The 27,112-nt window shown below is 44.1% G+C and overlaps 1 protein-coding gene and 2 long non-coding RNA genes across 3 annotated transcripts in view; 1 reads left to right on the top strand and 2 right to left on the bottom strand.

The window, feature by feature from the left end:
- Positions 1-27,112, bottom strand: part of LOC310766316 — a 153,892-nt gene that overhangs the window by 84,536 nt on the left and 42,244 nt on the right. The window lies entirely within an intron of this gene.
- Positions 1,749-25,791, bottom strand: TRAF6 (TNF receptor associated factor 6). Its single transcript, XM_083622112.1, has 8 exons — positions 25,546-25,791; positions 13,246-13,581; positions 11,840-11,990; positions 10,603-10,761; positions 8,961-9,032; positions 7,124-7,201; positions 3,591-6,087; positions 1,749-3,545 (listed from the first exon to the last, which is right to left on the bottom strand). Exons 2-7 carry the CDS (start codon positions 13,551-13,553, stop codon positions 5,248-5,250), a joined length of 1,608 nt encoding a protein of 535 aa, XP_083478238.1. The 5' UTR covers positions 13,554-13,581; positions 25,546-25,791; the 3' UTR covers positions 1,749-3,545; positions 3,591-5,247.
- On the top strand, positions 25,680-26,088 carry LOC310766311. Its single transcript, XR_014550050.1, has 2 exons — positions 25,680-25,827; positions 26,009-26,088. It is a non-coding gene; the product is annotated as an uncharacterized lncRNA (long non-coding RNA).

Here is a 27,112-nt window from a genome sequence, read left to right on the forward strand (position 1 = left end):
GGCTAGTATATTTGTGCTGCTGTTTGTGCATGGATGGGGGCCTGCACAGAACAGCTTAGGAACATTCTCCAGCTCTTGCTAGGAAGCTAAAATTCAAGTCATCCTAAGATTTGAAAGTGCAGGTGCATGCCTCAAAGGGAGACTGAGGAATGAGAAAAGTTGATTTGCCACTCTTGACTGCAGGTACAGAAAGGCGCATGAACTAACAGGTTTGTGGATTTAATTTGCAAGGCTGCTTATTTTCCCAGGTTTTAATGTAATACTCAAATGCACCTGCTGGGTCTTTGCCTACCAGGCTCTGACTCATCTCACTTATGATACAAGGAATTTTCATGAATTAAGGAGTGAACTAATTTAACTGCTAAAGCCAGAGAGAGTCATATGCTGTTGCAAAAGCAAACTCAGATTCTTATCCCGCCCACCCCACAGCATGGAATATAAGCCGTCTAAGCCCAGATAATTAATTTCACACTGTTCTCTAATCTTACACTGCACATCATGGACTTAAACAGAAACAGGTGTTTTAAGTCTATTTCTCTGCAGTTACATGGTTTATTGGCCACGGTTTTATCACAAAATAAACACGCATAGATTGCACTTTGTGTCCAACTTAAAATCTAAAATTTTCAGTTTCACATCTCTGTGTTAGCCACTCTACTAATACAAATTGGTTGTATTGCATTTTGGTTTTAAGTGACAAGACACTGAAGTGTAGCTTGTACCCACCATGCACCTTACTGGAAGAAAGCAGGAAATGCCCCAGTTTCTCTAGGATTCCACTGTGTGTTCAAAGCGGGATGCAAATGAGGAAGTCAAAAAGATGTCAATCCTTTAAAAACTGCCATGGGAGAACTATCCAGGGAATGACATTAACATCACACCCATTATAATAAACATTTCCACAGGTATACTGAAATTTTTTTTAGCTCATTAAACATGATTCTTTATCGTTGTAAAAAGCCAAACTAAAAGGATCATAGTTTGAAGAGGTCCCCACAATGCAGGAATCTCAACTAAAGCATCCATGACAGATGGCGATCCAACCTCTGCAAGAGCCTTCCGCAAATGTGGTCCCCCTCCAAATGTTTTTAGTTGTATCTCTTACCATCCCTGACCACGGGCCATGTTGGCTGGGGCAGAGAAGAGTCGTAGCCTCTGTTGTAGTTGTAGATCTGCAGGGCATCAGACCAGAGCTGTCTGCACTAGAATGGCACAAGTTGCCTGCTATTAAAGGTAAAGGGACCCCTAACCATTAGGTCCAGTTGTGACCGACTCGGGGGGTTGCGGCGCTCATCTTGCTTTATTGGTGGAGGGAGCTGGCGTACAGCTTCCGGGTCATGTGGCCAGCATGATTAAGCCGCTTCTGGCGAACCAGAGCAGCGCACGAAAATGCCGTTTACCTTCCTGCCGGAGCGGTACCTATTTATCTACTTGCACTTTGATGTGCTTTCCAACTGCTAGGTTGGCAGGAGCAGGGACCGAGCAACGGGAGCTCACCCCGTCGCGGGGATTCGAACCGCCGACCTTCTGATCGGCAAGTCCTAGGCTCTGTGGCTTAACCCACAGCACCACCCGCGTCCCTCCTATTAGCTATCACTAAACAAACACTTTCCTTCCCTGTTGAGATCGGTGGGCTACTAAATAAGGCCAAAATACAGGTTCTTGAAGCACAGCAAACTCAGCAATATTTCTGTCAGGTCCTTGTCTTGGTATGATTATGGCAAACAATAGCCTAGTACAATGCAAAGTGAACAGTATAATGGCTTTATTAGTTTATCAATACTATATACAGGCTTCTGCATGAGTTACAAAATAGATTAAGTATTCTTCTGAGAAACTAGTAGACTCGACACTATTTGATAATATTTTAGTGCATCCTTATCACCCGTAACGCAGATCTGTTGTGCTATATCGGTGTTAGGCCAGTTACGGCAAAGAGAAACCATCTCTCAATGGAAAAGGCTCCACCTGGCAGTGTTTCATGGAATGTGTGCCTGTCCTTAACTGGTTGTTCCAATATCTCATCAGGTAAAACAAAACCCAAACCCTCAGTAGTATATAAAGCCTCTTTCCAAACCCTTAAGCTCTTGCACCCCACCAAAAATGTAGGAAGTAGCCATCACATGTGCTCGAACTCAGGACGAAAGGGAGAAATGTGCTAAGAGGAAGGCACATTTGGCAAACCCTCACCGGGATCAACTCCCGCCCGGAAACCTATGTCCCCACTGTGGAAGGAGGTGTGGATCCAGAATTGGCCTCCACAGTCCCTTACGGACTCATTGTTAAGACCGTGTTCATGGAAGACGATCTTACTCAGCTACGAGGGATCGCCAAAGAAGAAGAAAGCATACTAAAGTGACTGAATTTAATATGTTTCAGTTCTCAAAGGCAACATACCCTTTTCGAATATATCTACTTATATTATGATGTGGGACAAGTATCTTTTGCAAAGAGAGGAGCTGTCACAGTGTTGGAGAAGCACTAAGGCCATTGATCTAGCTTGGCACTCGCAAGCAGAGCTCTGCATTTGCCTTCTAGGGTAAAGAAAGTGTCTCATGTCCTCACGAAGAGGTTTTTCCTGCCACAGCAAGGAAACTAGTACAGAAGCATATAGATGTCACTGTGCACAACCAGCAGTCTTCACACTACTTCATTTTCTTTGATGGGCATCAAATGAATTCTTAAAAGGAACTCCAAAGCTATGCACATATAAAACGCTGATCAGACAACAGAGTCCTGCTCCCTGACTTAACAATCAAAATAAACATGAAATAAAAGGAAGGCATTAAGTCCCACTGAGTTCAAAGGGGCTTGTTCCTATATTCCCAGGATCTAGGGTATACAGCTATAGGGGTAGTTATTTATTTACAAAAAAACCTCTACAACCAACATGAACTCTGGCTGTAAGCAGAGAACACAAACTAATGCAACATTTAAATACTAAAAATCTGGAAATCTACACTTCCTTTTCACAAGACAAAGAGGCAGTACATAGCAATATCTAGTTTATAAACTGGCACTTGTGTTTTTGCTCAGATGGCTCTTTGAATCTTCAGTACAGGCAAAATTTTATTTTTCCCGAAAAGGTTCCATAGGTCCCTGTTTCCAAAGATGCATCTCTTTTACAATAAATAAGTTAAGCAGAAAGTAGAATCTGCTTAATCAGGAATCTGATATACCAGCGAATGTTTACCTCAATTTACACAAAGGAAGCTTTAAAATGCTTCCTTTCATGACATCATGTTTATATCGATCCCAAAGGAATCCTAGTGCCACCATGTATTTTGAGAACTGTGCTCTCTGTCTCTCTCTCACACATCCTCAAAATTTGCCAGTGCCTTCCTATTGACAGTAAATCCTCTTTGCTGTTAAAAAAGTCCATTTTACTCATTCAGGATGCATGTCTTATAGGGCTGAGAGCCAATGAAAGACCAAGCTGTCACAGTGATGGCCACCAACTTGGGTGGTTTTGAAGGAGAAGAGGGCAATCAATGGCTATTAGCCACAATGACTATGCTCTGACACCACAGTTGGAGGCAGCAATGCTGCTGGATATCAGTTCCTGGAAACCGCAGGAAGAGAGAATGCACTTCTGTCTGAATCCTGCTTGCATGTTTCCCACAGGCATCTGTTTGGCCACTGTGAGTACAGGATGTTGGACTACATGGGCCACTGGCCTGAACCAGCAGGTTCTTATCATAATATGGCTGTATACACATTGGTAGAGGGCTTTGAATTCTTGAGTGAGCAATACTGAGGATGCCTTTACAATGAATCCCTCATTTATGACCAGAATGGCACATTTCTAGACATCTCTGTGTTAATGTCACATAGCTATTGTTGAGAGTGCTACAATCACCCACAACCTTTTCTATCAGCACCAATGAATTTTGTTCACAGGCTTCTTACAGAAGACAACTTTCACAGGATATACCGGTCAAATAACATCGACAAGGAGATTGTGCACCAGCTTAGCCCCATTCTATTTTGATTACTATGCACAGGTCAGAACTATGGACAGAAAACTTCCCTAACACTCTTCAATTTTAGGCTCAGATACAACACTCTTGACCCTAATCTGATCAGCTGATTTGTAGTTGTGGAGAACAGCCTTTGCCAAAGGTGTCGTAGACTTTGAAGAAGCATGAACTCAGAGCGAAAAGGAAAAACGAGATAAGAGGAAGGCACGTTTGGCAAACCCTCACCATGATCAACTCCCGCCCAGAAACCAATGTCCCCACTGTGGAAGGACGTGTGGATCCAGAATTGGCCTCCACAGTCACTTATGGATTCACTGTTAAGACCATGTTCATGGAAGACAATCTTACTTGTCTACAAGTGAGCGCCAAAGAAGACATTTTCAAGTACAAAACAAGACATGTTTGCACACTTATAGAATTTTCTGTCACCGCTACAAGGGCAAAAATACAGCTGGATCAGAGATATGACAAAAAGAAGACACAATGGGAAAGCAAAAGGCTGAAGACAAAGATGCCTGGAGATCTCATCAGTGAGTTAACCAGACTGAAATCATTTAAGCTTCTCTAGGGCACTGCCACACTGAGCTTTTTGATAGATCAAAAACTTCTACACATTCCACCATACTAGCAGCTGTTGAGAATGGATTCTCAATACAAAATTCCATGGGAAGGGAAGTGATAAAGTGAAGACAACCAATTTACAGCTCAAGCTCACTGAGGTTTGCAAAAAGGTGCGTGGCAAACAGAGAACCAACATTCCTGCCTAGGCTTACTGACAGCGTATCAATGAAGTTACAGGTGTGCTTGCTTTCTGCTATGATACTCCCAAGGCTTATTTAGTTGGTTTGTCCTGGTTCAAAATCTAGTCTTGGCTAAAAGTCCCCAGCAAGCTACCAGGTTAAGCAGTCAAATAATTCAGCTCCTTTGAGATGTATACACCAAGGTAATGCAACCATCAAATAAAAAGCAGAATCTGACCAAGCTTCTGCTATCCTAAAAATGGTACTGCATAGTTTTTATTAACTTTTGGTAACATACCCATCATAACATAGTTATTTAGCTTACTTATTTAGACCATCAGGACGTCGTCTTTACCACTTTGAATACAAATAACTCCAAGAGGAAACACTTTCCATGCTCTGAAAAGCATCTCAGAATGGCAGTTTTGTTTCTGCTTCAAGGATCTGCCATTCTGATGAATCTCTTTATTCATCTGCAGCCCTTATCACAGTTGACCAGCAAAAGCTCCAGCCTGAAGCCTGGTGGCCTATGCCGCCCCATCAGTACTACGAGGCTGAAAACCCTCCCTTCGGAGACTGTTTAAGTCTAAGCGTGTTATGACCTCACAGCGCACTAGGATACTATCGTCCTTTATATATGTTTTTTGTTTTAGCGCCTGCAACTGCATAAACGTCACATATCCAAAGCCTTTTGGGTTGCGGTCGACCATGGGACGCTGGAAAGCCAGCAGCTCGGGCTTGGTATCCATCACTTCCTCATGGTTGTGCCTTGACGATCCTTCTGACTGATCCAGGATAGAAAGCCGTATGGTGCCTTGGAAGGGCCAAGGCAGGTGGCTGTCATATTGCCCTTGCATCGTATGAACAAAAAGGGAAATATAATTGGCACAGCGCTGTGCGTTCGGGGACTGGATATGCAGCCGCAAGCAGAGTTTGTAGCCGGGTTTCCCTGTGTAGAAGCCTGGGCTGTGGATTACAACAGGCCTATCTTCCTCCTGCGCTCTCAAGTAAACACTGAAATTCTCAATCTTCCACAGGAAAATACCATTACACTGCTGTGATTCCACTTCTGCGACTTTTTCCTCCAGATTTCGGATAGTGCGTTTGAGATCTCTCATCTGGTTGTTTTGTGTCTCCATCTTTGCTATGAGTTCTCGGATCTGGTGATCTTGCCTTACCAAGCGACCTTCCAGTTGTTGAATCGTCTCCTTGAAGTTGTGGACCTCTGGGCTACATTCACAGGAAGGTGATGGGTCATATGGGATAGCGCCATGGAAATTAGTGATATTCAGGAGAGTCTGAGCCATCATTCTCATATGGACTGGGGTGAACTCCTGCATATGCCGTGCCAACTCATTTCTCTGCATCTGTAATTAAATAAAGGCACATACTTCCATAAGCATTTCCTTTGACTAAAGTCAAGCACTGAGCCTTAAGGGGCAAGGAAAAAACCACTGTGTTTAAAAGCAGAACTGGCTTAATCTTCCAGTGATTGTCTGAAACAGGAATTGAAAAACTGAACAAAGAGAAATATTATTATTTGAAAAACTGAACAGAATGCAAGTGTTACTACTGCACTGTTCAGATGCCTTTATTGGAGAGCAATTTAAGGCTTTGGAGAAAAAAATCTCAATACAGATTTTCTGCACAAACCTGTGTCACTGCTGATCTAAATGAATGGTGAGATCAGGATTATACCATGTGCTACCTGCTTCCAAGTTCAGGCAGATCACCTTATTTCACAGCACATCTGGAAGGTCCTCGTATTGTAAAGCTTAATTTTATATGTCATCAGGGGATGATGAACACCATGCAGAAAGCTACCATGTTGGCATTTTTCAGAGATGGCGAATATGTAGCCTTCCATACCCTTTTCAACAGGGCTCACGTGTTCAGATTTAGATGTTACGGAGAAACAGAGGTAGGTATCATGGGCGCATCAATGGCACCTCCCTCGCCTGCAATATCCCAATGACCACTCTCCGCAGCTTCAATATAGATGCTAAATAGCATTGAGGACAGGATGGTACCCTGTGGCACGCCCAAAGGACCACAAAATAACCATCCGGTATTACTTTTGGAAACTAAACCCGGAAATAGGACCACAGCCACTGCAGAACAGTGCCCCAAATGCCCATCTCATAGAACTAGTTCAGAAATATATTATGGTGAATGATATCTTCCCTGCCCTCATCACCATTGCAGGAGGCAGGATTACGTGTTCTCCCTTGTGCTTGGTTGGATTTGCAACATGTCTTTTGCCACTTGTGCTTTACCCATAATCCAGCCCATTTCATTGCCCAGAGGTCTCTGGTACACCAAGGGGGAAAAGAGGCTTTTGGGGCAGTAAAGTAGCAATACAAAATTCAACCAAATAAGAAGCAAATAGAAGTGCTGGCTTACTTTTTCTGGACATCCAAAGGGGCTGTATGTACACGGTACTGGAGCAGTTGGGCAATCGTTATCGTAGTGATTAGGAAGCTACAGACGGATGGAGAGATGACACTGTAATTTTCAGTTTGTAAAGTGCAGAAATCAACAATTATAAGAAACAGTAATCGGTGGCCTACATATAGAATATATAGGGTGATATACAACTAAGTTATGCTCAGAGCAGACCCACTGAAGACCATTGATTTCAACACCCAGAGTGTGACTAATATGGGATCTTCTCCACAGCACTGCACAACATCACCACCACCAACAGTGTGTAATTGCATATTTACATTTTGGCCCACAAAGCTTATTCTGAGAAAAATCTGTTTGCTGGTTTATAGCATATGCCATAGGTTATTTTATTTACTTAAGATTCCCAAGATGACCTTCAACTGAAATTTTTAAGGCAATTAACAATGCAATACAATGCAAAAGGTAATTTAAGGCTGCAAATCTTACACCCGCTTATTTGCGAGCAAGCCCCCACTGAAATCAATGAGACTTACTCCGGAGCTGACATACACAGATTTGGACTGTTATAATCCTACAAGTGAATCAAAATTTAATTTAATTTTTTAAAAATGGGGCTGCCTCTGAAGAAGGCAGAAACTCAGAAGACCGTTCCCCAGAGTGGCTGGAGAACCCAGACGGACTGGCACAGTATAAATAATAATAAAAATATTATTAAACTTCAGTTGGTGAGGAATTCAGTGGGCAGGTTGTTCACCAGGGTAAGACGGTTTGAGCATATAACGCAATTTCTGGCTTGACTGCACTGGCTGCCAATCAATTTCCAGGCCCAATTCAATGTGATGGTTTTCCCCTATGAAGCCTTAAGTGGCTCAGGGTCACAATAGCTCAAAGACCACCGTTCCCATACGAACCAACCCAAACCCTGCAATCATCATCTGAGGCCCCTCTTCATGTGTCTCCTATGACAGGTTCAGAGGGCAGCAACGTGAGAATGGGCCTTTTCTGCAGTGGCTCCTCGCTTGGGGGATGCTCTCCCAAGGGAGGCTTCCCTGGCACCTTTGTTACATATAATAATAATAATAATAATAATAATAATAATAATAATAATAGGGCGGAGACGCTCCTTCAGGTATACCGGGCCGAGGCCGTTTAGGGCTTTCAAGGTCAGCACCAACACTTTGAATTGTGCTCAGAAACGTACTGGGAGCCAATGTAGGTCTTTCAAGACCGGTGTTATATGGTCTCTGCGGATGCTCCCAGTCACCAGTCTAGCTGCCGCATTCTGGATTAGTTGTAGTTTCTGGGTCACTTCAAAGGTAGCCCCACATAGAGCGCATTGCAGTAGTCCAAGCGGGAGATAACCAGAGCATGCATCACTCTAGCGAGACAGTCTACATATCTTTAGGCATGAGGCAAAAATATTCTTCCTGGCCTTTGGCTAAATAAACAATCTATGGCCTTTTAAACTGGGAGGAGGAGTTACTGTGTTTGTTTGTTATTATGCTATTTATAGTTTTGTTTTTATATTGTAAATTGCCCTGAGGTATTTGGATGAAAGGCAGTATAGAAAATTTTAAAATAAAATTTAAAAATAAATAAAATTAGTCTATTTGTTTTTGTAAGTTGATGGTAAATGCAACAAAGTTTTCTTGCTATTTGGCATCCCTACATTCAGTTCTCCATATTATTTTAAAATTATTATCTGCCTGTCCGTATTTCTATGTCACGAGGGGCTCATAAATGACAAACTATTAAAATAAAGAAATTAACTTATTGACACAAGTCAAACCACAACTAGACTACCTTGCTATCAGACAAGAAAACTTCTTACCTGTTCTCTGATTAGCACCGTATTGCAGTATTCACAGCAGACATTTGCTAAAAGGCACATCTGGTCATGAACCTTCATTTCACCAAAACCAGAAAGTAAACAATAATTAATTGCACCGAAAGGGGACTAATAGATCACTAACATTGTTTGACGTAATGCCATCTAGAATGTGACTCCTCTCTCTCAAATCCCATCTTCGCATTGAGAAAAAATAAGTACCAGTGAGCAACTTTGAGTTCATTTCCTAAAAGAGCACTAATATAGAAATTCAGGAGGTGCACACGTATCTAGTCAGCAAACCTTTGTAGAATATGGTTAAATGATATTAAGACCAGCAGGTCCTTGGCGTTTTGAAATCTGTGTTTTCTTGTTGTCACTAAGTAGTGGTCCAGAAGTCTATTTTGCTACATAGCCTTACGGCCTCATGAGTGTCTTTAGCCTATAAGAACAGTAGCATAATCCAACAAGGAAGGACTTCACATGTACTCTGGCTAATCTATGGAGGATATTATGTGGAAAGCACAAAAGGAAGATTAAAAAGACAAAACAAAAACAAAACCTTAGAAACCTACTTTTCTAACAAAAGGAAAGCAATGGGGAGCTTTGGACGCTCATACTTACAGGACCGCCTGCCCCGGTCTGCCCCACGGAGGACCTTAAGGTCCATAAATAGCAACACTCTAGAGGTCCCGGGCCCTAAGGAAGTCAGATTAGCCTCAGCCAGAGACAGGGCCTTTTCAACACTGGCTCCAGCCTGGTGGAACACTTTGTCTCATGAGACCAGGGCCCTGCAGGATCTGATTTCTTTCCGCAGGACCTGTAAGACAGAGTTGTTCTGCCTGGCCTTTGGCTTGGAATCAACTTGATCCCCTTCCCCTCTTTCCTTTTTCCTTTCTCCTTCTGTGATGGAACTCCTATTTGGGGACTTCCCTAGCTTTTTTTCTGGCCCATGTAGGACCAGTCTGGATAGTTGGCCTTGGTGAAGATTTGACGTTTTCATCCCCAAAAAAGTCTTTGATTTGAGTTCCTACTGAAATGAGGCTGCATTTTAATGTTGTATTTTAATCTTGTTTTTAAGTTGTATTTCAATCACTTGTTTTTCTACCTGGTGTTGGCTGCCCTGAGCCCGGTCTTGGCTGGGAAGGGCGGGATATAAATAAAATTTATGATTGACTGATTCACACTTTGATTAATTTTTTCTGGGGCCAGACCTGATCAGCAGACCACCAGCTGGGAATCTTGGGAGAAAACACATGGCAAAAAAATGAAGTTCAAAATGCCTGAAGTCCAGGTGTGAGGTTCAGTTTCAAACTAAGAAGGTAAACTGCTTGAGAGATGGAACTGGGACATGTGGATTTAATTTTTTTAAGGCAAATTTTTTAAAACCGAGATTTATATATAAAAATATAAATCCAGCTGCTTGTGAGGGGTGGGGGGAAATAAGTAAAAAGAAAATCACTTGGTGAAATCTTTGTGAATATCATATAGAAGGGTGTTCTCACAACTGTAAAATACTGACGCTCTTATCAGACAAGACAGGAAGAAAAAAATATTTCTAATTTTAGCAAACGTTTGTTAAATATGCTTCATTTAAATAAACAAACACAACTGTTCTGATTAAGCTGCATACTTTGAAACTTACCTCTTTTTCTTCATAAGGCATCCACACGGCACAGTTTGGACAGGAGGTTTGTCGTCGTGGACATTCTTGCTTTATATGATCCTGTATCTGATTCTTTTGGAAAATGCCATGGCACTGGGGACATTTCTCTGGAGCAAAGCCGCAATGCAGCTCATGGTCCTGTGGAAGAAAATGAGATCAAATAGCAATTTAGCCTATAAATAACTTAAACTTACACAAAATGATTCCGAAGCAGACTTAAAATATAGACGGAAGATGATGGTAGCCAATCTGAGGCGAATGTCTTCATGTCAATCACTCCCATGGTTTGGGGGTGCAAAAGAAATAAAAAAGTATGTTCAAATTGCATTCAGCTAAGACTTGTAAATAGCCACTTGGTGAGCTCAAGCAATTCTGGGTGAGCAGACTGGAAAGCTTTTAAGAGTCAAAGAGAAAGGGTCCCTCCAACCTGGCTTTTCATGGAAGCTCCAAAGAACTTTACACAGGATAAGTGGGCTGTCAAGCTAGTAACTTTTCCAGATTTTCTATTTTGCAAAGTTGTATGAGGCTAGACAGACTGAGGTAGCTGCCTCAACAATCCATTTTAGGGTTATGAAAGGGCAGCAAATTGTTAGTTGTTTAATTTATTATTGTTGTGTTTTTCTGCCAGGGAAGAGAAATTATGAATTATATTGTTTATATGGAGGGAAGTGGGTTTCCCCCTTCAATTTTTGGATTTCCAAGTTCAGTCCATAACTGCTTCTAATTCAAGGGCTGCCTCAAAAATTCAGATTTCTTGCATGAAAATACAGGTATACATAACTTCACAATATTCATGCAACAATGATCCGCACAGATTTCACAGCTTCCTCAATTAAAGTACTTTAGAAAATGTGGCACTTCTGCAATAGGGCACAGATCTGTTTATTATATTTTAAGAGAAACAGACTTTGCAAAATCAGCACCAATCAAACATGCTACAGTACAGCACGGACAGGTGCTTCTGCAATAACAGCTAAAGCATGTCCCAAACCCTCTTCACTTCTTTAATCTGATGTTACTGGAGGGAAAAATTGGATCGACGGACCTTCCTGAAGTCACCTGGATGTCACAACTTCACTGGGCCATAACTACCACCGTCCTAAGTGAGGAAATGGGGACAAGGTGTCCTTTGAGCTATTCCAAAAAGTCTTACGGTATGCTGACACTGCTCAGGACTGGGCGGCAATTCTGCAAAAAAGAAACCCTGAAAGCCCACCTCTAAATGCCTGAGTTCCATCTTCTGATGACAGCCCTTGTTGGGACACTTCACCGTCAGCGATAGGATTTCCCGTTTTGCAAAGTTGTCAGGAAAGAGTTGAGTTTCGAGTAAAATTTCGTTGTCGATAGGACATTTACGACCAGCGTCTCTATCAAAAAGAGCAATAATATACATCATAGAGAGGTAAACAGAATATCCAGCCTACAGTAAGCTTGCAAGTTACACACATTTAACTCACGCTCAATCAGCTTTACACACTTGGCAAATTTAAATAAATAAATAAAAGGGGGTGGGTGTCCAGGGGAATTTTTTTTTTTTTTTGCAATCCTACCCACTATTGCAACCAATGTGTTTTAACTATACACTATTTTGGCTTTAAGAGTGACCCCCAGAACCCATAATTTGCGGGTTTACTGTATATCTATTAATGCAAATTCTGTGTTTTAGTTATTCTTGCCAGTTTTGTAACATTTTATGTGCCATGTTACTTTATATATTTTTATTTATTTGTTAATAAATGTATTTATATACTGCCTACTTGCAAAACACAAGGGCAGCGGAAAGCAACATAAAAGCATTTTTTTGGTACACTGCTGGTGAATTCTCTGAATGTAGAGTAATTTACAAATCTGGAAATAAAATAATTAACAAATAAAATTATTCTTGCAGTCATCATATTCTCCAGTTCTGGCTTGGCTCCTGCTGCATACCGCCCCCCCGGCTCATCCCACATCATTCCAGTGGACTCAAGAACAGCTTTTTTGTGGGGGAGGGGGGAGAAGCCAGAAAGCTCCCATTGTATAGAGTTCAGCTCACATTTTCCTGGATTCAACCCATTGAAGGCATCTGTAGCTGAGATAGGATATCCCAACACCCCATTCGCAAGATGGAACACATCAAGGGTGATAAACTGGCCATTTGGGTTACTCGTCAAGGGAAATGCTGGATCTTCCAATAATAAGGTAGCCCTCTCACTCCAAACCACCCGTATCCCTGATACTTTTAGCTTTTAAAAAATACATAAATTTTAAGAGGGAATTTGTGACATCAGATTTATGCGGCAGCAGTGAAAGGCACGTTATCTTTCTAGCCGGCTTGCAACCTGGTCCATCTGTAGCTAGACTTCCCACTTCTTTTCTTTTGACATCCCAAGTGTAATTGGGAGCTTCCTCTTGCTTAAAACTGCACTCCATCTGACACTTTAGCTATACATGAGAAAAACTGTTCAACCGACGCTTTGGAGATGGGCTACAAACTCAAGTTTACTTGCAAACTCAGTGCTGACATGGAAACGTAATCACTAACCCAGTGTCTCAGAAACATGTGCAACGGTGAGCGCGATGATTTGCCCTTCCTTACAGACAACGACTTCAACTACTGCCGGAAGTCTACTGCTCCTTTACCTTATGGATTTGACAATGCAAGCTTTGCAGAAACGGTGTCCGCATGGTGTCTGCACTGCCTCCCGGAGAGCCATCAGACAGATTGGGCATTCATATTTGCTTTCCAGCGGAGGGTCAAACTCCACATCATAGCCCTGGATTTCTTCCATGAAAGAGTTTGAAAGCGTTCCCCCAGTGCCATTGCTGACACTGGTGTTGATGCTTTTTTCTTTGGCTCCAGCGCTGCAACTGCTGGCCATAGCTGCACAGCAGCCGCTATCCTGACCACTGGCTTCAAAGCTGCTGTTGTTACTGTGTAGTAGACTCATAGTAACAGGTAGGGGACCAGAGAGTGCTCTGTGGGCAAGAGACAGAGAGAGAGAAAAAATAATTAATTAGTTGTTTCAAATACCACATATTGCCTAAGCAATAGCAATCCCTGTGCCACCATTATCACAATGCCGCTGTACTAATCTGTGGCGTGACCGCATTTGGAACACTTTGTACAATTCTGGTTGCCTCATCTCAAAAATGATAAAGTGGTACCTCTGGTTGCAAACGGGATCCGTTCCGGAGGCCCGTTCCCAACCTGAACAGAACGCAACCCGCGTCTGCGTGTGTCACAATTCGCCGCTTCTGCGTGTGACGTCATTTTGCGCAGCTGCGCATGAGTGAGCGGCGAAACCCGGAAGTAACCCATTCCGTTACTTCTGGGTCGCTGCAACCTGAAAACGTTCAACCTCAAGCAAACGTAACATGAGGCATGACTGTATTGAAGAGTTGGAAAAGGTTCATAAAAGGGAGAACCAAAGTGATCCAAGGGGATGGAGAAACTCCTCTTACGAGTAAAGTTATAGCGTCAGGGTCAGGATTCAGGACAGGTAAAATAATTCTTCACACAGTGCATAGTTAAGCGATGGAACTCAATGCCACAGAAGGCAAAGGCGGCCAGCTTGGATGACTTTGAAAGAGGATCAGAGAAATTCACAGAAGATAAGGCGATCAATGGTTACTAGCCATGATGGCTATGCTCTGCCTCCAGGTTCGGGGACAGGAATGATCCTGAATGCCAATTACTGGGAATCACAAGTGGAGAGTGTGCTCAGATCCCGCTTGCCCGTTTCCCAGAAGAGGCATCTCACTGGCCACTGTGAGAACGGGGATCTGGACTAGATGGCCACTGGCCTGATCCAGCAGGGCTCCGCTTATGTTCTGATTCAACTTCTATATTTTCAAGAGTGCTAAAACTGGTACTTCCTACAAGTGCCATCTTCCCAGTTGCTTTCACAACCACACCAAGAACATCTTTTCAATCTGCCTCCCCCTCTCTTTAAAAGTCCAGACCACCTGTTGGTATCTACCGTCCTGGCTCGCCCTGTCTGATGAGGAACTGGAACTCATGGCTCCGGTTTTGCAGAAGTCTTTTCTTTTCAAATGTGAACGGTACATAAGGCAAGTCACAGGTTGCAAGGATCTGCAGTTACATGGGAGGTCAAAGGCATGGCTAGGCACAAGCGAAGATGTCGAAACAAGAGCATTTAGTGTGGCTTGCTGAAGGACAGCATTTAGTGTAACAAGCAGCTGGAGTCCCAAGACTGGGCTAGCAAGCAGTTACTAGTGGGCTAGCTAGGTGACGTTTGTGCATTCGAGCGCAGGCATTTCCACATCCTAGGTTATGGAAGAGGGGTGGGTGCCAGCTCAGAAAATTTGGGCCCCTGCAAGACTACAGTGAAGGGACCTGCTTGATCTCAGGAGGCAGAGAGTTCCAAAGTGCAGGTGCTGTCATACTAAACACTAAACTGTTACTTGGGGCATGGGGGGGGATTTGTATACATGGTAAAGAGGACAACCCTAGAAGCTGTGGGGTAGAAAGGAAGCAAACGGTAGTCAAGAAAACCCTGGCCCATGTTTTAAAAAGGTAAAGATAAAGGACTCCTGACAGTTCAGTCCAGTCGCGAATGACTCTGGGGTTGCGGCGCTCATCTCGCTTTACTGGCCGAGGGAGCCAGCGTTTGTCCACTGACAGTTTTTCTGGGTCATGTGGCTAGCATGACTAAGCCGCTTCTGGCAAAACCAGAGCAGTGCATGGAAACGCCGTTTACCTTCCCACCGGAGCAGTACCTCTTTATCTACTTGCATTTTGACGTGCTTTCGAACTTCTAGGTTGGCAGGAGCAGGGACTCAGCAACGGGAGCTCACTCCGTCTCGGGGATTCGAACCGCCAACCTTCTGATCGGCAAGCCCAAGGCTCAGTGGTTTAGACCACAGCGCCACCCACGTCCATAGCCCATGTTTGAAGCAGGCCCAAATTTCTGCTTTAAGCTCAGACAAGTTTTTGCCTGCCTGGACCCTTGCTAGATCACGAGAAACAGAAAGCTTGGCAATGTTTTACTGAAGCTGAGATCATATATCTGTGTGAAGAACATGCAAGGTATGAGACTCCCTACAGGCAGCCCAGCAGCTCTGGGTGACCCTGTGCTGGAACATGAGATCAGGAAAAACTGGCAAGCTAAGCTCATGCACCAGAATGAAGGCTCATTAGAGGCTCTGAGTCAACTTCATGAGGTTCCTTGTACCCTGACAAAGCTCAAGAATATGTCACACACACCCCAAAAAACCAATTCATTTGAGATATAGTAGAACAAAACACCCGTTTTAAAAAGTTTTCCCCGATGTCATTTACCAATACAGAACTAAATTTTAGTGAGAAAAAGTGGTGAGAGAAAAGAGAATTACTTTGCATACTACTTTGTATACCATATGAACTGGCCCCATAATCATCATCTGAGACCCTTCTTCACGTCCCTCCTCAATGAGATGTCCAAAGAGTGGCAACACGAGAAGAGGCCTTTTCTGTGGTGGCTCCCTGCTTGTGCAATGCTCTCCCCATGGAGGCTTGCATGGCACCTTCATTACACACCTTTACATGCCTTCTTCTCTCAGGCTTTTGGCTACTGAAACAATCTATGGCTTTATAAACTATGTGTGGGGTTACTGTTTGTTTATTATTATGGTATGCATTTTTGTGTTTTTATATTGTAAACCACCCTATGATCCTCTGAATGAAGGACGGTATGGAAATGTAATACAGTGGTGCCTCGCAAGACGAAATTAATCCGTTCTGCGAGTCTCTTCGTCTTGCAGTTTTTTCGTCTTGTGAAGCATGGCTATTAGCAGCTTAGCGGCTATTAGCGGCTTAGTGGCCCTTAACGGCTTAGTGGCTTAGCGGCTTTAAGAAAAAGGAAACAAACTCGCAAGAACTCGCAAGACGTTTCGTCTTGCGAAACAAGCCCATAGGGAAAATCGTCTTGCGAAGCGACGCAAAAACCGAAAAACCCTTTCGTCTTGTGCATTTTTCGTTTTGCGAGGCATTTGTCTTGCGGGGCACCACTGTAAATAATATAATAACAAGAATACTAAATTGTAGTGATTATAGGATCAGCTGCCCGTTATGTAGCCTCCTGTCAGCAGCTCCTCCATTCCGTTACCACCTTGCGTATAAGAGGGATTATCTGCAACAAAACTAGACAGCTTCACGTTCTCAACAGAAGGTGATATACCAACAGGAAAGCAACAGAAGTGGACTGGAGGGCATAAAATAAAAAAGGAAAAAATCTCAGGAATGCCGTCTGTAAACAATAACAAAACCTTTCCAAACACCTACCCAAGACAACAGTATTGATATTTCTGAACCTGAGAATTGCCAATCAACAGCAGCAATTACTTTCTAGCGCAAGAAGGTTAATTAAAGAGAAAAATCAAACAGCAACAATTGCTTTGTAAAACCACCACTGACGCTTCAGCTTCTAGTACTGCACACAAATGTTTTTCTTTGTGGGAGTTTCCTGAACAAAGAGTTCTAGCTTTACTTGAAATGGTGGGGATTTTGTCTTCATGATTAATTTTATTCAGTATTTTGAAAAAGCTGGAGAATCCCACTACCACACACATAGACTTTTCCTGTCAATACACCCTGATTTGAGGGGCAACGTTCATTTCATCAGGTGCATTAAGTTTTGTGTGCTCAATCTTGCTCAAAGTCGGCAAAACTTTCTACTGCTTTTAAGGTAATGTCTTCAGTTCGGAAAAACTATCACAAAAACATTTAGACTCCAATGTGCAATATTAGCCAAATATGTTCTTCTGTTACTTGAGTTTTGTTTTAAATGTATCAGCTGTTGTGTGTGTGTGTGTGTGTGTTATAAACACAATATACTGCATATACAGTGGACGCTCAGGTCGCAAATGTGATCCGTGCAGGAGGCACGTTCGCAACCTGCAGCATTCGCAAACTGCAGCGCCACGTCTGTGCACACGCGGGTCGCGATTCAGCACTTCGGCGCATGCAAAAAGCGCGATTTAGTGCTTCGGTGCATGCGCCAAAACCTGGAGGTAACCCATTCCGGTACTTCCGGGGTCGGTGCGGTGTGCAACCCGGAAAGGCGCAACCTGAAGCGTCTGTAACCCGAGGTATGACTGTACAGGTGTCTTTTTCGCATCCCTTACCATGCAGCAAGCAGTGTTACAAACTCAGATATATAAGCTAGGAGTCAAATGGCTCCCTAAACCAAGGTTACAGTCGCCAAAACGGAATATCTAGTTGCCATTTTTGGGCAGGACTAAAGTCTTATTTTTCAAATTTTGGACTGTGATTGATTCTCAGTTCAGATGACAACCTTGAGAAGTCTCTTGATCCAGGGACAGTCCACATACCTGGCCTACCCCAAGCTCTTTTTCCTAGCGGTGACTACTCTTGCTTAGGCTGCACAGAAAAAACAAACCGGTTCCAGAAATTCATTCCGATTGGGCAGATAAAATTTAACTGATCGAATTCTGTAGGATGGGGTGCTAGTGTATGAAAAGAGTCCAGATCCAACGATCCCCAGGCATGCACCTCAAGATGGTGGAGATGTCAGGCGCCATTCTGGTGCCCAGGAATGTTCACTTGGTTGCAAATGGTCGAAATCCAGGTGCAAAATGCACCTCACGCCTGCTGATTTCGAACACTGGCAGCAAGTAGCCTGCCTCCCTTCTCTTGTCATCTGGAGACAGCAGCTTTCAGTTTCTTACTCCTTGTGGCGTCTTTGAGACTTAGGTAAAAAAGGTAACGGTAAAGGATCTCTGGTTTGTCCAGTTAACTCCAGTCAAAGGCGACTTGGGGGGCGGTGCTCATCCCGCTTCAGGCCAAGGGAGGTGGTGTTTGTCCGCAGAAGCTGTTCTGGGTCATGTGTGCAGCATGACTAAACCACTTCTGGTGTAATGGGACACTGTGATGAGTGCCAGAATGCACAGAAACACTGTTTTCCTTCCTGCCACAGTGGTAACTATTTATCTACTCTCACTGGTATGCTTTCAAACTGCTAGGTTGGCAGGAGCTGGGACAGAGAAATGGGAGCTTACCACTGTCGAGTGGATTCGAACTGCCAACCTTCCGATCGGCAAACCCAAGAGGCTCAGTGGTTTAGACCACAGCGCCACCCACTCTTGCATTTGAGACTAGATTGTATTGGCCCACCACTGTCCATCAGACCACACTAGTGGACTGCAAAACCCCTTGTGTACAGAAGCAATCTTAATCTACCACTATGAAATGTTGAAAGGTCTCAAGAATAACCTCCTGTTACACGAATGAAGACGGCCCAGCACTGCCCAAAATTTTTTAGAAACCAAATACATACAGTGGTACCTCGGGTTAAGTACTTAACTCGTTCCGGAGGTCCGCACTTAACCTGAAACTGTTCTTAACCTGAAGCACCACTTTAACTAATGGGGCCTCCTGCTGCCGCTGCGCCGCCAGAGCATGATTTCTGTTCTCACCCTGAAGCAAAGTTCTTAACCTGAAGCACTATTTCTGGGTTAGCGGAGTCTGTAACCTGAAGCGTATGTAACCTTAAGCATATGTAACCCGAGGTCCCACTGTACTGTGATTTTTAAATGGACAGTATAATTTTTCAGGTTGGACCTGGGTAACGTCACATCAAAGTCATGTTTCTGGTTTGCCATCTTGATTCAAAATGGTGCTTTGTCCAAATGTCAACAAATGTTGACACCTTCATCTCAGGAACCCTCATGCCAACTTTGGTGATAATATGTGAATAGGCTGCCAAACCTATGAAGGAAAAGTTACACCAAGGTGGCGATTAGGCCTGCCATCTTAACTCAAAATGGGAGTTGGTAACCCAACCTCAACCCCATCTCAGGAATCTTCATGCAGAGTCTGCCAATGATACCTCAAAAGGCGTTCAAACTCATAGAGGAGAAACAAAGGGACAAACCATTGTCCAAAATACACAGTAGATGAAGCAGCCCTCTTTCTACAAGATGGTAGATAAGAGAGCCCAGGCAGAGTCCTAACTACACAGTAGTGTACCGGAAAGTCAGTACGATTAGCTTTAATTTATGTTTGTAGTTATTACCAATGAGGGAAATCCCCAGCTTTGTTTAAGAAGCACCTGAAAGTGTTAGGCAAGTTTCAGTTTGTGTTTCAGATAAACAAGGAAACTGAATACAGCTTTATGCATGTAGGTCTTGTGCCTAATGTATTTAAAATGTTTCAGGGGTTATGGTCTGTTTAGTGTGTTCCTTTCCATTTCAGTATTCATATACTAATCTAAACCAGTAAGCAAACATCTCTTATCAGGTTAATTCATGAATGCTGCATACACAATATGATTTATAAAGAAATCGCAAGGCAGAGTTCAAATTTGAAAGAAAAGGAATCAAGAAAATTAAATGATATCCTATTCCAGATATCCTCATTGTTACCAACATTAATTAAAAAGGAACGAATGGATAGAGCATTTCATTCATTAGTTATCTGATATCAAACAGATGTCCTCCAAATAATTCTGCCCACTTTGACCTGGGATGGGGAACCAGATCTGGTCAACGGGCCAGAACCTTATCTTCACCATGGCCCAACTTTGCCTACTGGGTGCTGATCATCAGTCAGAGGGAGACTTTTTGAAGCCTCTGCTGAGGGGAAATACTCTTTCCCTCTGCTGAGAAAGCAGCGTGCATTCAAAGAACTGGGGGAAGCACTTTTGACTACAAACTGCTTCCTTTGGAAAGGAAAAAATGTTCCATTTTAAAAGCTGCTTTAAGAGCTTCCAAACCACCTAACAATCAGCTGATTGCTTTTGCGAGCCCTGTGTACTTAGTGCTTCTTAAGTGTGCTTGCAAAGCGCTTCTGAAGTGCCAATTGTTGGGTTCTTGGGAAGCACTGTGCAAGCGCCTTTCATCCAAGCTCCACCTGTACCTGCACAGCAAGTGAACATGGCCTGGCCGAAATGGCCTGCTGGGCAAAATGGAGAGGCTGGTGGGCTTAAAGGAGATCCGTAAGTCACAGAATTCCCATCCCTGACTTGAATAACCACTTTAAGCATTATAGGTCTATTACAAGAAAGAATGGGAATGAATCCCCTCTTCTAAAGAGCATTTATACCAGGGTAATATAGCCCAAGGTGGGATGCGGGTGGCACTGTGGGTTAAACCACAGAGCCTAGGACTTGCCAATCAGAAGGTCAGCAGTTCGAATCCCCGCGATGGGGTGAGCTCCCGTTGCTCGGTCCTTGCTCCTGCCCACCTAGCAGTTTGAAAGTACGTCAAAAGTGAAAGTAGATAAATAGGTACTGCTCCGGCGGGAAGGTAAACGGCGTTTCTGTGCGCTGCTCTGGTTCGCCAGAAGCAGCTTAGTCATGCTGGCCACATGACCCGGAAGCTGTATGCCGGCTCCCTCGGCCAATAAAGCGAGATGAGCGCCGCAACCCCAGAGTCGGCCACGACTGGACCTAATGGTCAGGGGTCCCTTTACCTTAATATGGCCCAACTGTCAGGCCCCCAGGCCTTTTCTGAGGCCACACCCCTTCACCCATTGAATGCTTTTTCCTCTGAAATGTGTCCTTGAACTGAGAGAATGCCTCTTGCTTGCTTGGGCAGAGGATTGAGAAATGTTGATGTATGGTTGGGAATAGGGATATAGCCTCCTGTACAAAGAGTCGTATCTGTTTCTCTGCCTACTTTCGTCTCTGGCCCTGCATGCAGCTCCCAAAAGGTTGCTCACAAGATGAAAAAAATCCACAACCCTTTAATTATACCAGTAACTATCAAAAGTTCTTATATTGGTTAAAATTAAAAGACACTGCTTTATTTACCAGCTGATTGATTTGGTTCACTTCAAAGCCATCCAGTTACGAATTTTTAGAAGACCATCAAACTATTGCTTTCTAAAATACACTTATTAAACAGTGTCCACATAACATCCATTACAAGAATCTCCTACAGTAAAGGCGGTGCATGCCTACACAGAAATACATTATGAACTTTTTCCTACTCTTCACATTTTCCTCATCTACAGTGTGTAGGACATCAGCTCCCACAGACTGACAAATACTTTACAAATGCATTTGTAAGGTTTGTGAACTTCTGTGAAGAAGTTTCTCAAGAAGGAAATATACTTTCATAAAATACTTATTGTAAGACCCAAGATTACAAATTAAGAGTTCCCCGTTGAGAAATCAGACCTACAAACCAGCCAAGCCACAACATGTTTCTCTCTACAAGGAGAACACCACTTCATAAAGAGTTGCAGGGAGAATGTCAGCATCGTGAACTCAATTTACATTCCTATTTGCCTTTATAAAGTTACTTCATGTCCCTTCCAAGATTTGTATTACTATCCTGGCCTCACTAATACTTACAGATTTAATAACCTATATTTATTCTGTCACTTGAGCCAAAAAGCAAACACCAGATACGTGTTTTCTGCATTAAAAAAACTCCTTTCATTTTACAATTTTATGCGATGGAAGTATACCGGCACCCTGTTCTTCAACAAGAAACCATAATAGATTGTGTGCCACACACAAAAGGTGTCTAAAAGTTCTTCCTTTAACCTCAAAACAATGCACAATTTGATATTAAAATCACTGGTGGCTTAAGTATGTACAATGGCACAACAATATTTAGTATTGATCTAGGTCTTTTAAAACCTTAGCAGAGCAATCCAAATCCTGGCTGAGCACTGAGCACATTAGCCGGCCTAATGGTTGGGAGGACTGCACAGGAGTGGAGCTGGCTCGAGATCCAGTGGATCCTGGAAAATTTCAGTGCCTCCCGCTCCCCATTTTGGGAATTTCAGTAGACTGCCACTGACAAGGAGCCTACCAGCAGTACTTCTGCCTGAAAAGGGTTCAGAACCCTTTTCGACCCATCCAAGGGCTATACACCAGCTGTGGCCAAGGCCAGTGGGAAATGGCAGGATGCAAACTTTCACACAGCAGGCAACATTCTAGCCACACAAAAGCCAGGGGCTTCGGCACTCAGGCACATGCCTCTCCAGTCTGTGCCCAGACAAACAAGAGCCCTATCACAGTCCCAAGGCACAGCCCAGCCAGGCAAAGCACTGAGGATGGTGGGGGGAAAAGGCTGGTGTGCGTGTGGCCTGGGGAAGAGTCCCAAGGGCCAGATGGAGGGGCCAGAAGGGCCACATCTGGCCTGCTGGCCTTAAACTGCACATCCCTACTATAACCTCTGGAACCCAGTGAAGGCTTACTAAGCTGCACTCAGAGTTAGGTTCCCAGTACGTTTCCGAGCACAATTCAAAGTGTTGGTCCTGACCTTTAAAGCCCTAAATGGCCTCAGTCCTGTATACCTGAAGGAGCGTCTCCACCCCCATCATTCTGCCCGGACACTGAGGTCCAGCTCCAAGGGCCTTATGGCGGTTCCCTCCCTGCGAGAAGTGAGGTTGGCGGGAACCGGGCAGAGGGCCTTCTCGGTGGTGGCGCTTGCCCTGTGGAATGCCGTCCCATCAGATGTCAAGGAAATAAACAACTACCTGACTTTTAGAAGACATCTGAAGGCAGCCCTGTTTAGGGACGTTTTTAATGTTTGATGTTTTATTCTGTTTCTAATCTGTTGGAAGCCGCCCAGAGTGGCTGGGGAAACCCAGCCAGATGGGCAGGGTAAAAATATTATTATTATTATTATTATTATTACTACTACTACTACTACTACTGGACAAACACTACACGATGCCACCCTTGGTAACTGCACAGAAACTTCATGGGGCATCAGTTTCAAACACACATTTTACAAGAGGACTAGTGTGTATGCTGGATTTAAATTGTTTTCTAAAACCATGGGACTGACCTTGAACCCTTTGGAAAGTGGCTTTGGCACTACACAACTTTAAGAGGCAGACCTCTCTTGTACTCAGTTACACTCTTCAAAGCATCATATTCACTACCATCTCAGGGAATCAGCAAAAAATGTGTCCTGATATCTGCAGTACCAAATGTGTCTATATCTAGACAGAACTCTCTTCCCAAGGTTTCATCAAGAGGGCAAGCTTGAGTATTTCCCAGTTGAATGGTCAATAATGTGCACAGGTACATGGGTGTAGCCGGGGGGGGGGCAATTGCCCCCAATCAATCAATAAAAATACATAGCAAACTGAGGTTCTGTTCCCCCAAAACAAAAGGCCTGCCCCCTAACAAAAATCCTGGCTACGCCCATGCATAGGTAGGCATTTAACAGCTCCAGCTTGTAATGCAATTGGCTAAAACTATCAGCTTCGGCCAGTTCCATCCCTTTGCTGTACTGAAATAAATAATAGCTTTATTTTTACTCCATGCAATTTTGTTTCGGTGCTCTTTTATTGTTAATTTCAAATTTCCCCAAAATTTTCATTCCTTGCTGCAAGCTAGCCCTAAGGACACTGGTACAGGCCAGACTGATAACAATAAAATAAAACAGCAAGCTCTCTGATACCACAGGCCTTACCCAGTTAGCAGAAAATGAACCACCATGCAAGCAACAAGGGATTTTTCGCTGGGTGGCTGAGCAGGATCCACCAGCTTTTAATTATTTGCATAACTTTGTAAGTTCATATAAAGCTTAAAAAGAATAAAAATGGAGTAATGTATCCATGTGTTTCATAGAATCATAGAACTGTGGAGCTGAAAGGGACCCAGTGAGGTCCAGTGCCGAGGGCTTTTTGGCGGTTCCCTTGCTGCGAGAAGCCAAGTTACAAGGAACCAGGCAGAGGGCCTTCTCGGTGGTGGCGCCCGCCCTGTGGAACTCCCTCCCACCAGATGTCAAAGAGAAAAACAGCTTCCAGATTTTTAGAAGACATCTGAAGACAGCCCTGTTTAGGGAAGCTTTTAATGTTTAATAGGTTATTTATTTTAATATTTCGTTGGAAGCCGCCCAGAGCGGCTGGAGAAACCCAGCCAGATGGGCGGGGTATAAATAATAAATACGGTAATTATAATTATTATGATTTAGTCCAACCCCATGCAATGCAATTTGTGTTGTTTTTAAGCCCTAGGTTTTTTTACCAACCCCTAGGATGGGAACAGGGCGGAAACAGATAAAACTGCCTTGATAACTTGATAACCTGGACCAGGTTGGGTTTTTTTAAAAAAGAATTTCTCATGGCTCACCCTACAAACCTTTTCCCCCGCAGTTGCTCAGCTAGTCATCTAGTTTGGTTTGTGCAAGGAGGAGAATGAAACACGACTCACCACACCCACCCAATGCATCTACAGCAGGGATGGCCAAACTTGGCCCGCCAGCTGTTTTGGGGACTACAACTCCCATCATCCCTTGCTAACAGGACCAGTGGTCAGGGATGATGGGAACTGTAGTCCCAAAACATCTGGAGGGCCAAGTTTGGGGATGCCTGCCATAGAGGACCAGGCATGATCTGGACCAGGCATAGGCAAACTCGGCCTTCCAGCTGTTTTGGGACTACAACTCCCATCATCCCTTGCTAACAGGACCAGTGGTCAGGGATGATGGGAGTTGTAGTCCCAAAAAACAGGTGGCGCCGCCACTGATCCACGGAGAGGGAAAGCAAATGTGAGAAAAGGCCAAAAGCCAAATATATATATATATAAAAGGTTTAAAGCCACATTCCCTCGCCAAGAGACCCCCGATTGTTCCTTCCACACGGCGAGGAGGCCTTGCTGGGAACGGAGAAACGGGCCTCTTCCGCGTCCACGCGCACCAAAAAGGGCGCAGAGCGATCCTGAAAGCCGGCGCAAAACAGGTCGGCGAAGGAGGAGGAGGCGCGGCGGAACCGAAACCTCCCGAGGAGGAGGAGAAGCGAAGCCCGCGAGCGACCTTCGGGCCCGGACCCCGAAAAACGAGGCCTAACCCACCCGCCCGCCCGCCCGCCTGAGCCGGGTCTCCCCGGACGGGGAAGAGGGCGGCGTTCCTCGGCTGCGGGGACCGCGAGGAGGCGAGGCGGAAGCCATGGCCGCGAAACTGCGAGGCAAGGCGGAGAGAGCCAAGCCGGCCCGGGAAGCCGGCACTTACCTCAGCCCGGTTACCTCAGCCCGGTTGCCGTTGCCGCCGCCGCCGCCTTCTTCTCGGCCAGGTGACTCGTCCTCATCTGTGGAAATGGCCCGGGCGAGAGAGAGGCGGAGGCCGGGAGAAGCCGGAGGGAAGGAAGCGGCGCAACGAGGGAGGAGTTTCCTCCGCCTCCGCCTCCGCCGCCGCCGCCGCGCGAGGAGGGAGGCCGAGGGGAAAGCGAAGGAGGCCGCGCGCCTCACGGCGCCGCCCCGTTTACCTCACGGAGGGAAAGAAGGCAAGGCCGGAGTCGCGCTCTTTTCTTCAGCGCGGCGGAACCCACTTTGACACATTTCATATTTATTCATTAAATATTATTGATATTTATTGATAGGATATTGATTTAATGCCTTTAAACGTTAGTCAGTATGGGTTTGTGCCCCGCCAGGCGCCCGCTTCTCCTCACGGAGGGAAAGAAGGCAAGGCCGAGAGTTGCGCTCTTTTCTTCAGCGCGGCGGAACCCACTTTGACACATTTCATATTTATTCATTAAATATTATTGATATTTATTGATAGGATATTGATTTAATGCCTTTAAACGTTAGTCAATATGGGTTTGTGCCCCGCCAGGCGCCCGCTTCTCCTCACGGAAGGAAAGAAGACAAGGCCGAGAGTTGCGCTCTTCCCAGTTTGACACATTTAATATTTATTCATTAAATATTATTGATATTTATAAATTGATAGGATATCGATTTAATGCATTTAAAAGTCATTCAATATGTGTTTGTGCCCCGCCGGGCGCCCGCTTCGCCTCACGGAGAGGAAGCCGAGTGAGAAAGCGCGCCGGCGGCACGTACGCATTTCATATTTATTCGGCTTGATATATTAATTTAATACATGGCCGTAGACAGGATTTTTGTTGGGGGGGAGAACCGACGTGTTTGGTCAGTTTAGTATTTGTATTGTTTTACTTGAGCTGGGGGGGGCATGTCCGCCAATCTATTTGAATATTATTTAAAATTTAACCGCATTTTCCACCTGACAGGGACTCAAGGCGGATTACAGATAGGATAAGAGCAGCTAAAAATCATGGGGCGGGGAAACAATCATATCTATATCTATCTATCTATCTATCTATCTATCTATCTATATTTGTGTGTGTATACACACTAAATTATTATTATTATTATTATTATTATTATTATTATTATTATTATTATTATTATACCCCGTCTATCTGGCTGGGTTTCCAGCTGAATATTAAAAGCAATACAGCATCAGACATTAAAACTTCCCTAAGCATATATAGTAAACATGCATATATAGTAAACAATGAAAATAAATTCAATGACACAAAGAGAAAGGGGTGGAGATGGAAGAGGAAAAATCATCAGCGAAACTCGGGCACTGATTTCTGAAGATATAAATGCAATGAAACGAAGGCAAAGACCTTTTTGATCTGACAGGCAAGGGCTTTTTTTTCTTGCCTGCCAGAACTTACCAGAATTGCACCAGCCCCCATATTAAATGCAGTCCGTTCCCAAAAGCCTCTTGGAACAAGGCCTTCACCTTCATTTTATTGCATTTATGTTTA

Source organism: Podarcis filfolensis (assembly GCF_964270895.1).
Source record: "Podarcis filfolensis genome assembly, chromosome: 7".
In the NCBI taxonomy this organism is placed as follows: Eukaryota; Metazoa; Chordata; class Lepidosauria; order Squamata; family Lacertidae; genus Podarcis; species Podarcis filfolensis.

What these genes read in the sequence shown, in the direction of transcription:
- TRAF6 (XM_083622112.1), bottom strand. Translation starts at nt 13,553, where the DNA reads ATGAGTCTACTACACAGTAACAACAGCAGCTTTGAAGCCAGTGGTCAG. An exon ending in TGGAACTCAGGCATTTAGAG is followed by an intron (nt 10,762 to 11,839) that starts GTGGGCTTTCAG and finishes TTTCTTCCACAG; the next exon opens with GACCATGAGCTGCATTGCGG. An exon ending in TGCCTTATGAAGAAAAAGAG is followed by an intron (nt 9,033 to 10,602) that starts GTAAGTTTCAAA and finishes GGTGAAATGAAG; the next exon opens with GTTCATGACCAGATGTGCCT.